A 12,581-nucleotide genomic window follows, 5' to 3' on the forward strand; every position below is an offset into this window, starting at 1 on the left:
GTTGATAACATGCCGCCCCAAACCCCTGGATAGCTTCTGCCAACAGTTTCATGTATATGTTAAAATGCATGAGGGAAAATGTTATGAGGTCTCCAGGAGATGTCAGCTGTGTAACTATGTTTTTGGCTCAAGTGGGGGAAATTAGTGTCAAATGATACAGACCTGTGAACAGCAATAAAATACCTTAAGAGCTGTGCAGAATGGGCAGATGTGACATGGACACACTGGAAAGAATCGGTGGAGATGTGACTTTGAAAACAAAGTTGCTTTATTGAGGGGTAATGGGGTACAGGAAATGAAAAAGTAGTTGGTTAGGCATGTTACCAAGTTGCTCTAATAGGAAGGGGGAATAGAAGAGGAAAGAATTTGTCATGCCTACCTAGATCTCGCTGATGGGAATCCTTCTCTCCAGGTAGCTGAAACACAGAGCGAGCTCATGGGCATACCAGGGCAGTGTGCAGTGGCAAGGTGCACGCAGGCATATGGGCAGCAAGTGTGGCAGATGCAATCATAAAAGCATGATCCCATGTTTGAAGGGGGTTCTGACCCTTTGTCAGGATGACCTTTACCTGGAATGCAGTCATCGTTTCTCTACCAAGCAATTGTAGAGACAGAAAATGGCTGAGGTTTGAGTTTAGGGACTTCATTGAAATACCCCAAAATGATGAATCAAGCGGGTTTAGTAACACAAGATAGAATCCTGTGAGAAAATGGTAAGCTAAAGGCCAAGGTGTTGAGCAGAAGTTCCCAGCTCCACCTTCCAGAATCTCCCTGACAGGATGGAACAAAACCACTGCAGAACAGTGCCTCCTAGTTCCATTCATGTCAGGCAGTCCAAAAAGATGTTGTGGTTGGTGGTATCGAAGGACACTGACAGGTCTAGCAGAATCAGCAGGGACACACTTGCTCTTGTCGATTTTCTGGTGTAGGTCATCCACCAGAGTGACCAGGGTTATTCAGTACTGAAACCAGGATTGAAGCTGGATTGGAAAGGATCCAGATAAGCCTTCTCCAGCAATCCCTGGAATTGGATCTTCACCACATGGTCAAGCAGCTTGATCAAGCAGCTTGCTCAAGAAAGAGAGGTTAGAGATTTAGAAAAAGTTGTGGTGAGTTTAAACGCAGCTCCCCTCACTCAGAACATGTATTGTGCTCATATAACTCAGATGTTGCTCATACCCATTTTGTCACAGCATCCAATAGGGAATGGGATGTGTCTGTTAAAAGAATGTCCAACCCCTCATCTTATATTTTACAGACAGTACATAATGTTTACTCAAAAAATTATATCCTGCCCTCCTCCATTGTAATACTGTTCACAGTGGCTCACAAGAAGCAAGAGTTAGAAATAATTAAGCAAGGACCTGTGCTTTAAAGGAGAGAAAGGTACTGTATGTTCAGAGGCTGTGCCCTGTGATGACAGTTTTACAGTATACTAACATGTCTTTCTATACTATCTACAGATACCAGTAAGCAGTAACCTCTTCATACCTTGTCCTTGTATAGGGTCTGAGAAGTGCAGTCTTGTGTGTGCCGTCGGACACTGTTTCCCAGATTATGGGAAACACCTATATTGGGCAGCAGCGATATAGGAAGATGCTGAAAGGCATCATCTCATACTACGTGGGAGGAGGCAGTGGTAAACCCCTCCTATATTCTCCCAAAGACACTGTGGTCGCCAGGAATCGACACCGACTTGACGGCACACTTTACCTTTTTAAGACTAGTGTAGAAGTAGTAGTTGTAATTCCTTCTTAAATTTTTTTCTTAAATTCATTTTTTAGAATGTGAGCCCTTTGGGGACAGGGAGCCATCTTATTTATTTCTTATTTCTCTGTGTAAACCGCCCTGAGCCATTTTTGGAAGGGTGGTATAGAAATCGAAATAATAATAATAAGTGTTGCTGATGCATGTTGGTATTAATTGTTACTATGTATCTAGAGCACTGCAGCAGTTTTTGTCTCAGACATCTCTACAAGGCACATGCTTCCCCAAAAAGACACCACGTGTTCAGGCAGAACTTTAACAGGTCCACAATCGATCTAAATTCAGTTTTCTACGTATCCCCTAATGCAATATATTACCCATAGTCTCCCATAAATGAACTGCTAAGAGAATTTGCCATAAATACTTGAGATTTGCATTCTCATAGCATCCAGCTGTGGTCCTCAAATTTATTTATTTAATTTATATACTGCTTGACTCTGAAGGCTCTAGATAGTTCACAAAAATAAATGCAAGAAACAAAACTATTAAAAACAGCAATTTTAAAATTCAGAGGTTACTTAATATTCTGGCTGAAAAAATTTGTCTCAAGGGCTCTTCTGAAGGCTGGCAAAGATGTTAAACCACAAATATCTGTAGGGAGTGCGTTACATAACCCAGGAGTGACTACAGAGAAGGCCTGCCCCTAAGTCATTGCCAGACAAGCTGGTGGTATACAGAGATGGAACTCTCTCAATGATTTCAGTGTGTGGTGGGATCATGCCGAAGAAGGCCCTCTCCTAGGTAACACGGTCCCAAGCTGTTTAGGGCTTTAAAGGTAATCGCAAGCCCGAAACCTATTGTTAGCCAATGCAATTGCTGTAAAACAGGCATAATAAAACAGGGCGTCTTCTGTTGTGGCCCCTCAGCTTTGGAATGCCCTCCCTGAAGAGCTTCGCCATCAGTGTTCTCTCTAGTTTTTTTTTCATCTGTTTGTGGAATGAGGCTTGTTCTGTTCGGCAGTATCAAGGCAGTGTGTATAGGGACATTCAGAATGGGGCCTTCCTGATTCAACCTGAGCATAATCTACATTTAACTGAGCGGACATCAGAAATTGTGTGAGCACAAGCACATGCGCACACCTTAGAGGGAACGCTGTTCGACATGCTCCCTCCCTCAGTGTTTTTAAAAAACAACTTAAAACACACCTTTTTAAGGAGGCTTTTTAATGCTCCATTTTTTGTTATATCTGGTAGGTTCTTTAGCTTTTTATAATTTTTAGTTTTTAGCTTTTAAAATAGCTTTTAATAATAATGAGTATGGTTTTAACCTAACTTTTAACTTGTTCAGTTTGGTTAATTTTATTACTTTTGTGTCTTGTATCTATTTTATTGTTATGAGCCACCCTGAGCAGTAATGCACTGGAGGGGCAGGGTATACATATTTTAAATAAATAAATCACCTGCATCGGTTTCTAGAAGCATGTTTAGCCCTAAAGCTAAACACTCAGCTCTATCTCTCCTTGTCACCTGATCCTAGGGAGGCGGTGGATGTCCTGAATCGGGGGCTGGAAGCTGTGATGGGTTGGATGTGGGCTAATAAAACTGAAATTGAATTCAGACAAGATGGAGGTAATGTTGGTCAGTAGGAGAGCCAATCGGGATGAGAAGATTTTACTGGTTCTGGATGGGGTTGCATTCCCCTTGAAGGAGCAAGTACGCAGCTTGGGGGTATTACTGGACCCAGCTGTGCTTTTGGAAGCTCAGGTGGAGGCGGTGGCCAGGGTGCCTTTGCAAGGCTTCGTCTAGTGCGCCAGCTGCGTCCCTTTCTCGAGAAGGCAGATCTGGCCACAGTTACCCATGCCTTAGTCACATCACGGCTGGATTACTGTAACGCGCTCTATGTGGGGCTGCCCTTGAAGAATATCCGGAAACTGCAGCTAGTGGAAAATGCAGCAGCTAGGGTTTTATCTGGAGCTGCCCAGTGAGAGCACATCACACCCATTTTGAAAGAGCTGCACTGGCTACCAGTTTGTTTCCGGGTCCAATTCAAGGTGCTGATTTTGACCTTTAAAGCCTTTAACTTTAATGTGGGCCCGGGATACCTGAGGGACCACCTACTCCCAAAGGTTACTGCCCACTTGACGAGGTCATCTGAGGGGGCTCTGCTCCGGGTGCTGACAATGAGGGAGGCTCGGCTGTCGTGAATGCGGGACAGGGCCTTCTGTGTTGTTGCCCCCAGTCTCTGGAATGAGCTCCCGGTTGCCATTTGCTCCTCAATATCCATCACAGCTTTTAGAAAGAGTGTAAAATCTTGTCTTTTTGCCCAGGCATTTTCTTTCATTCATTCATTCATTCATTTGATTTCTATACCGCCCTTCCAAAAATGGCTCAGGAGAATTTATTTGATTCTCTGCTGCTGCTCTTTGTACTCTATATTGCTTTTATGCTTTTGTTTTAAATTCTTAATCAGATTTGTTTAATATTTTTCACAATATTTTAATTGTGTCTTTTTTACCATCTTGTGTTTAGATTTTTGCTATAAACCACGTTGGGATTTTTAATGAAAGGTGGTATATAAATTTAAGAATGAATGAACTTAAGAATGAATGAATGAATAAATAAATAGCTGTCCAGGCTGAAACCAGTTGCTCACAAATCAACAAAGCATGCTGTTGGCGGTTGGAGAAATTGCCAGCTCATCAGTGAGTAAATATTTTTGTCTGAGCATTTGTTCAGACCATGGTGGAATTCTGAGGCTGAGAGGGAGAAGGTTTATCTACCAACTTTCTCTACACCATGTGTGATTTTATAGACCTCTGTCATGTCTCCCCTTAGTTGTCTTTTTTCTAAACTAAAGAGCCCCAGGTGTTGTAGCCTTGCCTCTTAAGGAAGGTGCTCTAGGCCCCTGATCATCTTGGTTTCCCTCCTCTGTACCTTCTCCAGTTCTATAATGTCCTTTCTGCGGTGTAGTGACCAGAACTGTACCTGGTACTCCAAATGCAGCCTCGCTGTAGTTTTGTGTAAGGGCATTATAATATTAGCAGTTTTATTTTCAACCCTCTTCATAATGATTCCAAGCTGGAATTAGTCTTTTTTTTTTTTTTTTCCAGCTGCCACACACTGAATCGACACTTTCAACGAGCTATCCACCACAACCCCAAGATGCCCTTCTTTGGCAGTCACCGAAAGCTCAGACCCCATCAGTGTCTATGTGAAGTTGGGTTTTTTTGCCCCCCAATGCATCATTTTACACTTGCTAACGTTGAACCGCATTTGCTATTTTGTTACCCCCTCTCCCCAAGTTTTGAGAGATCTTTTTCAAGCTCTTCACAATCTGTTTTGGATTTCACTACCCAAAATAGTTTAGTGCCCTTGGCAAATTTGGCCACCTCTCTGCTTACCCCAACTTCTATATAGGGGTGTGTCTGAACCGGTCTGGAGGCCATTCTAAAGGCCTCCGAACTTCCAGACCGGTTCGGACTTGGCCGGTCCGGGTCCGGGTGGGGGGTCTTCCTTTAAGGGCGGGAGGGCTTGCTTACCCCTCCCACCTCTTTGCCCCCTCCAGCGCCCGTATTCTGTAGTATAATTGGGGTACTGGAAACCAGCCGCCTCCGCCGCCCCCTCCCCCCCACGAGCGGATTAGGGGCAAAGAAAAGCTACTGCCGCCCCCCCGCCCTCCCACCCACCCACCCGCCGCCCTCCTGAGTGCTCACCACGTTTGCAGAAAAATAGAGAGTAGCTCACGCAGAGCTCCTCTCTTGCCAAAGTCTCCGGCCCAACTGGGACCTTGGGCGCGCGCGCACACGCGATAGAACTCCTTAATTAATAGAACTTTCGCCAGAGGCCCGGTCTACCCGCCGGGAGGAAGCCGGGTAGACCGGGCCTCCGGCGAAAGTTCTATTAGTTAAGGAGTTCTATTGCGCGTGCGCGCGCGCCCAAGGCCCCAGTTGGGCCGGAGACTTTGGCAAGAGAGGAGCTCTGTGTGAGCTCCTCTCTATTTTTCTGCAAACGTGGTGAGCACTCGGGGGGGTGGCTGGTGGGTGGGAGGGAGGGCGGGGGGGGGCAGTAGCTTTTCTTTGCCCCTAATCCGCTCGCGGGGGGGGGGGGGCGGCTGGGGCGGCTGGTTTCCAGCACCCCAATTATACTACAGAATACAGGCGCTGGAGGGGGCAAAGAGGCGGGAGAGGTAAGCAAGCCCTCCCCGCCCTAAAAGGAAGGCCCCCCTTCGGTGCTGGTCCGGACTGCTCCGGACCATGCACATCCCTACTTCTATATAACTTATGAATGAATTAAAAAGCATTGGTCTCAGTACAGATCCCTTGGGGACCTCACATCTTACTTCTCTCCATGTAGAGAACTGTCCATTTATACTTACTCTGTTTCCTGTCCTTCAATCAGTTACCAATCCACACATGGACCTGTCCCCTTATCCCGTGACTGCTAAGTTTTCTCAAGAGTCTCAGTTGAAATTTTTTTGAAAGTCCAGGTATACTATGTCAACTGGATCACCTTTATCGACACACATGTTAACATTCTCAAAGAACTGCAAAAGGGTGTAAGGCAAGATTTACCTTTGAAGAAGCTATTCAGGTTCTCCTTCATCAGGGCCTATTCTTCTATATGCGTGATAATGCTTTCCATCAATTTGCCTGGATCAGATGCTAAGCTTACTGGCCTGTAATTTCCCAGATCCTCCCTGGATCCCTTCCTGAAAATTGGTGTTACATTTGCTACTTTCCAGTCCTCTGGTACAGAGCCTGTTTGTAGGGATAAGTTATATATTTTTGCAAGGAGGTCGGCAGTTTCACATTTGAGTTCTTTAAGGACACTTAAGTGGATGCCATCTGACTCTGGCAATTTAACTTTCAGTTTTTCCAGACAGTTTAGAACATAATCTCTTGTCACCTCTATCTGACTCGGTTCTCCAGCCTCTCCATGAGAAGCTTGGTTTAAGTACTGGTATATGTTCAGTATCCTCTGCCGTTAAGGCAGATGCAAATAACTCATTTAGTTTATCTGCAATCTTCATATCCTCCCTAATAATCCCTTCCACTCCCTGAACTAGAGGTCCAACCACCTCCCTTGCAGGTTTCCTACTCGTGATTGTATTTAAGGAAGTTTTTGTTATTCCCCTTGATACTTTTAGCTAAATGATTCTCAAAAGCTCTTTTTTGCCTCCCCTATTGTCTCAATTTCTTCTGCCAGAGTGTTTGTTTTTTTCTGTTCTCTTCATTTTCCCGCTTCATGGCTTTCTTGACTTTACTTGTTAGACATGCTGGCATCCTCCCAGACATGTTGGTACCTTTCCTCCTTTTTTATATACATTCTAAGTAGGATTCTATTATTGTGGTTTTAAATAATCTCTGTGCATTCTGGAGCGAAGTGATTCTTCTGATCTTCCCTTTCAGGTACCTTTAGAGAGGGTAAATAAAGAAGCAGCAGAATGCTTTCTCCTCTGATCACTTCCCCAACATAGGAACATAGCCTTATAATAAGTCAGTCCATTGGTCCACCTAGCTCAGTATTGTCTATACAGACTGGCCGCGGCTTCTCCAAGGTTGCAGGCAGGAGTCTCTCTCAGCCCTCAGCTTGGAATTTTCTTCATGAAAGCATGCAGATGCTCTTCCCAGAGCAGTCCCATCCCCTAAGGGGAATATCTTACAGTGCTGACATATGTAACTTCCCATTCAAATGCAAACCAGGACAGGCACTGCTTAGCAAAGGGGGCAATTCATGCTTGCTACCACAAGACCAGCTCTCCTCCCATTGCCTGCTCTGTCTATCACAGTGTGCTACCGAGAGTCCCTTGCTTGCCTCCCCCTTATATCATCTGGGGGAGGAAACCAAGGAGATAGGAGTGTGCATGGTGTCATGACTGGGACAGAAGAAGCCTATTGTGAAACTTAAAAAAAGAGAGGCCCCCTCTCTCGATGAAAGTAGAAAATGGGAGGGGCTCTACAAGAAGCATGAGGGGAAGGAATTCTAATCATCTGATCAAAGGCTAGATTGGAAGGAGTGAGAGAGACCTCTTGGTAGCGGCAGCTGCTCTCTTAAGGCCTTGGGTTCCAATTTTTTTTATTAAAAAAAAAAATCCTTCAAGGGGCTGAAGCCCTTTAAAAACTTGTACAGGAGAGCCCCAACATTTGTGGATCCAGCAGCCACTGTTTTGTGAATCTGCAGTTGGGTAATTGACACCCAATGTTGGCATACACAGGGTGAAGTGGTAAAAAAAAAGGGGGGGGGTTAATATCGTGTATCTATTGGTTAGGGTGGCCAGAAATGACCTTCAAGGTTATTTCCAGCTGCTATTTTGATCACAGGAACCATTTTGTGGCTAATTTTTAAAGAAGAAATTTAAAACTGAAATTATTAACCAAATGTTTTTGGAATTTGGCCTTTTGTGGGGAATCACTGGACAAAAGGGGACCTGCAGAGCACGGTACAGAACTTTGCATTATTTTGACCATTTGCATTATTTTGGATACATGCACCCCGAGCCTCATTGACTAACCTAACCGCCGAGCCTCATTGACTCAATGCCTTGGTATCCGTGGTTCTCCTATCTCTGGCTATAGTGGAGAATGGAACCCCTGTGGATATACAGGGTTTTCCTGTATAATCAAATTAGTTGACTAGCTATAATTATATAGGTTTTATAAAATCTATTTCCAACCTGCCCTCCCCACATTTCTCACAGTGGAGTTTGCCAGGTGAGGCAGTATCCTGTTAACAATATTTCTGAGTAGTATTTGGCTTACATCACTCATTGGCCAAGGTAGCTTCTTAAAAGTGTGTGTGCCATCTGGTTGATTTTGACTCCTGGTGCCCACAGAGCCCTGTGGTTTTCTTTTGGTAGAATACAGGAGGGGTTTTTTATTGCCTCCTCCCGCACAGTATGAGATGATGCCTTTCAGCATCTTCCTATATTGCTGCTGCCTGATATAGTACCAGCAGGGATTCAAACTGGTAACCTTTTGCTTGTTAGTCAAGCATTTCTCCTCTGTGCCATTAGCTAGCTTTTAAAGGGGCTTCTTACACAAGAGCAAACACCACTCTATTTCCCAAATACTCCACATATGCCACAACACTTGTGGTCAGTACAAGTAGTGTTTGTAGGCGGAGAATACTGTGCCTTGCATAGATGCATTGGGCACAAAATATTCAGGTGCATCTCCAGTAAGTGATAGGGAAGCTGCACCTATTGATTCTCTTCCCGGACATATCCCTTGCCAGACCAATGTCAACCTGAAAGCCCAAAAACAAAATTTGGGTGAGTGGAACCTAACTGCTAAGGCCAGCATAATATTTGAGACTGTACAATATCTTTACTGTTTCTTGCCATGTAAGTTAAGGTGACCACCTTAACTTAAAATGTCCATGGTTTTCATAGCATAAGTGAAAAATGTAAATACTTTAGCTCTTAAATGTAAGCATTTGGGGTGTGTGTGACGGGGAGGGGGTATGGGCATTAGAATCTGTTCTCAATACAGCTGATGTTGATATTTAGTATTTCAGTACTCATAATGTAAACATTGTCTGCTTCTCTGATCTTGAGTTTGTAACACAGAAGTTAAAGTCCTGAACTACCAGTTATACCTAACACCCTGTTCCTTTTTTTTTTTTTTTTAATCCTCTAGGTGCCTTAGCTGGACCAATAGTTGATCCACGTGTGAGAGCAGTATGGGGGAAGGATGTTACACTGAAATGCATAATTGATATAAATGAAACATTAACACAAATTACTTGGGAGAAGATACATGGAAAGAGTGCACAGACTATTGCTGTTCATCATCCTGAATATGGATTTTCCGTTCAAGGAGAATATCAAGGAAGAGTATCATTTAAAAACCACTCGCTTACTGATGCATCAATCATCCTATCAAATGTTACCTTCTCTGATTCTGGAGAATATGTATGCAAGGCGGTTACATTCCCTCTAGGAAATTCCCAGTCATCAACAACTGTGGTTGTTTTGGGTATGCTTATTTTAATATTTGTTTTGCAAATCTCCCCCCCCCACCCCACCAACAAATGTCTGTAAAATGCAGAATTAAAACTGATGACTTATAATGAACTTTCTAGCACAAGTATTGCAGCATGTTTCATTTTGTTAGAAAATATTTGCCAAGTTTGCTTTGCTTATATTGACTGATCACAGCAGTGGTTTTCAAACTGTGTTCCAGGGAGCCCAGGGGTTTTTTGAGTAACCTAACTAGAGTTGCTCTCTATAAAAGTTAGTAATGGCTGACAAACTTCTCTGAAGTACATTTGAAGCTGTTTTATATTGAGTTGTACCACTGGTCTGTCTAGATCAGTGCTGTCTATTGACTGGCCAGTGACTCTGAATGTTCTTGGGTTGTGTCTTTCCCTGCCCTACTTGGGGATGGCAGGGATTGTTCCTGGGACTTTTCTGCATGCAGATCATTTGCTTTGTTTCTGAGCTAGGGCCCCTCCCCAATTTGACGACTACAACTACCAGTAGGGATAAATACGGAACTGGTGTGGAGACCCTTTATAGGCCTCTGAACCGGTTCGAAGGCAGGGGGTGTTGCTTTAAGGATGGGGGAGGGTGCACTTACTCCTCCCCCCGCTTTCCCCCCACTGGCGCTCTGTTGTTGGCAATGTCCATGGGGCAGCAGCATACCTCCCTGCTGCCCTGTTGCCCCTGTTTACCAGAACTAATGGGAAGTATCTGACGCACCTGTGTGGGCAAGCGCATGCATGTTGGGTGCGTGGCATGCCCGCGCCAGCATGCACAGGTGTGTTTACTGGTTTGTTCTGGTAAATGGGGGCAAGGGGGCGGCAGGGAGGTACGCTGCCGCCCCATGGTCTTTGCCAAAAATGGAGCACCGGTGGGGGAAAAGCAGGGGGAGGGCTAAGTGCACATTCCCCCGCCCTTAAAGCAGCACCCCACCGCACTTTGAGCCTTCACTACCCGGTTCTGTGCACATCCCTAACTACCAGCCTTTTGCTGTGTTGCACACTGCAGAAAGCAGTGGATAGGTATTTCAAGGGCACTTAATTTTTGGTGCTGCACAGCCCCATAAGTTACCAAACCTTGCTACTCTAGATTCACTTTGTGTATACCAGCTACCTCAATATGCTCTAAGTCGTAGATCAGACCAATCGGAGTACACAAGACTTTATTGAGGCTTCAAAGTATGCAGGTTACACATCAAAATGGAATCAAAATTGGATACAGAAACAATAGCTGAAGGCTTGAGAAATGGTTATGCAAGTTCCTATGAATTGCTACTAAACCTAACATGGCGTAAGGTCATGTAGTATGATTAAATAAGAGCTTCAATTTATTAATTTAAACCTAGAGTAACAGTTCTGTGACTAAAACATTCCTATTGGTTTATAATAGCAGCTACCAAATAACAATTAAAATAAAAGTAAATCTATTATAAACTTCTAAGTGTAAGGTTTCTAACTGAATTAAGAAAGTTTGATCTATTTTAAGAACATTTTCAACCCACTCAAACATACCCAAGAATTCTGTACCACTGAGGCCCTTTTCCATATTTCCTTGTTGGAGGTGTTGTGGCTGAGCATGAGGTATAGGGTGTTGTGCTGCCTAGACTATGGAACAGCCTTTCCTGAGAAGTTATGCCTGGCCTCATGTTTTCAGGAGAACAGTAAAGGCTGTTTTACTCCAGTAGGCTTTTAGAACTGTCTCTTAAATATTTATTTTAGTTTGCTGCTAATTCTATTTTAAGGTAGCTTCATACTGTGTTGTGTTTTTCTGTTTTTTGTTAGCTGACTTAAATATAATTCAGAAAAGTGATGATAAACTAAGCAAAATTGGTCATGTATACTTACCAGGATGACAGCCATTTATTTTTAATCTGGAATGGTCTCTTTTTCAAGAACCTGCTTAGCCATTGCTCTGGTCGGTCAAAACCACAAAATGATGTCCCAGAGGTGAACATAAGAATAGCCCTGCAAGATCAGGCCCAAGGCCCATCACCCATCTAGTCCAGCATCCTGTTTCACACAGTGGCCCACCAGATGCTTCTGGGAGCCTACAGGCAGGAGTAGAGGGCATGCCCTCTCTCCTGCTATTACTCCCCTGCAGCTGGTACTCAGAGGCATCCTGCCTTTGAGGTTGGAGGTGGCCTGTAGTCCTCCTACTAGTAGCCATTGATAGACTTCTCCTCCATGAATTTATCCAAACCCCTCTTGAAGCCATCCAGGTTGTTGGCTGTCACCACAACTTGTGGCAGAGAATTCCACAAGTTGATTATGTGTTGTGTGAAAAAGTACTTCCGTTTGTCCTAAATTTCGTGGCAATCAATTTCATGGGATGACCCCTGGTTTTAGTGTTATAAATAATAAATAAATAATGTGAAAGGGAGAAGAACTTCTCTCTATCCACTTTCTCCACACCATGCATGATTTTATAGACTTCTATCATGTCTCCCGCACAGTCATCTTTTTTCTAAACTAAATAGCCACAGGTGTTGTAGCCTTGCCTCATAAGAAAGGTGATCTTCTGCACTTCTTCCAGTTCTACAATGTCCTTTTTTAGATGTGGTAACCAGAATTGTACGCAGTACTCCAGCTGTGGCCGCACCATAGTTTTGTATAAGGGCATTATAATATTAGCAGTTCTATTTTCAATCCCCTTCCTAATGATCCCTAGCATAGGAACATAGGAAACTGCCATATACTGAGTCAGACCATTGGCTATCTTGCTCAGTATTATCTTCACAGACTGGCAGCAGCTTCTCCAAGGTTGCAGGCAGGAATCTCTCTCAGCCCTATCTTGGAGAAGCCAGAGAGGGAACTTGAAACCTTCTGCTCTTCCCAGAGTGGCTCCATCCCCTGAGGGGAATATCTTACAGTGCTCACATTTCTAGCATGGAATTG

At 44.0% G+C, this 12,581-nt stretch overlaps 1 protein-coding gene across 7 annotated transcripts in view; it reads left to right on the forward strand.

Annotated features, from left to right (window-relative positions):
* NECTIN3 (nectin cell adhesion molecule 3) overlaps nt 1-12,581 on the forward strand; it is a 106,332-nt gene that overhangs the window by 23,071 nt on the left and 70,680 nt on the right. For 5 of the 7 annotated variants that reach the window (XM_053305642.1, XM_053305644.1, XM_053305645.1 and 2 more), the window contains exon 2: nt 9,344-9,682. The exons of 1 other annotated variant lie outside the window; for it this stretch is intronic. In XM_053305642.1, coding sequence (XP_053161617.1) covers nt 9,344-9,682 — 339 coding nt within the window. Of the gene's footprint in view, nt 1-4,853; nt 4,918-9,343; nt 9,683-12,581 lie in introns of those variants that run through there. One more of the 7 variants, XM_053305643.1, reaches the window with a different exon arrangement.

Source organism: Hemicordylus capensis, chromosome 3 (assembly GCF_027244095.1).
Source record: "Hemicordylus capensis ecotype Gifberg chromosome 3, rHemCap1.1.pri, whole genome shotgun sequence".
Classification (NCBI taxonomy): domain Eukaryota; kingdom Metazoa; phylum Chordata; class Lepidosauria; order Squamata; family Cordylidae; genus Hemicordylus; species Hemicordylus capensis.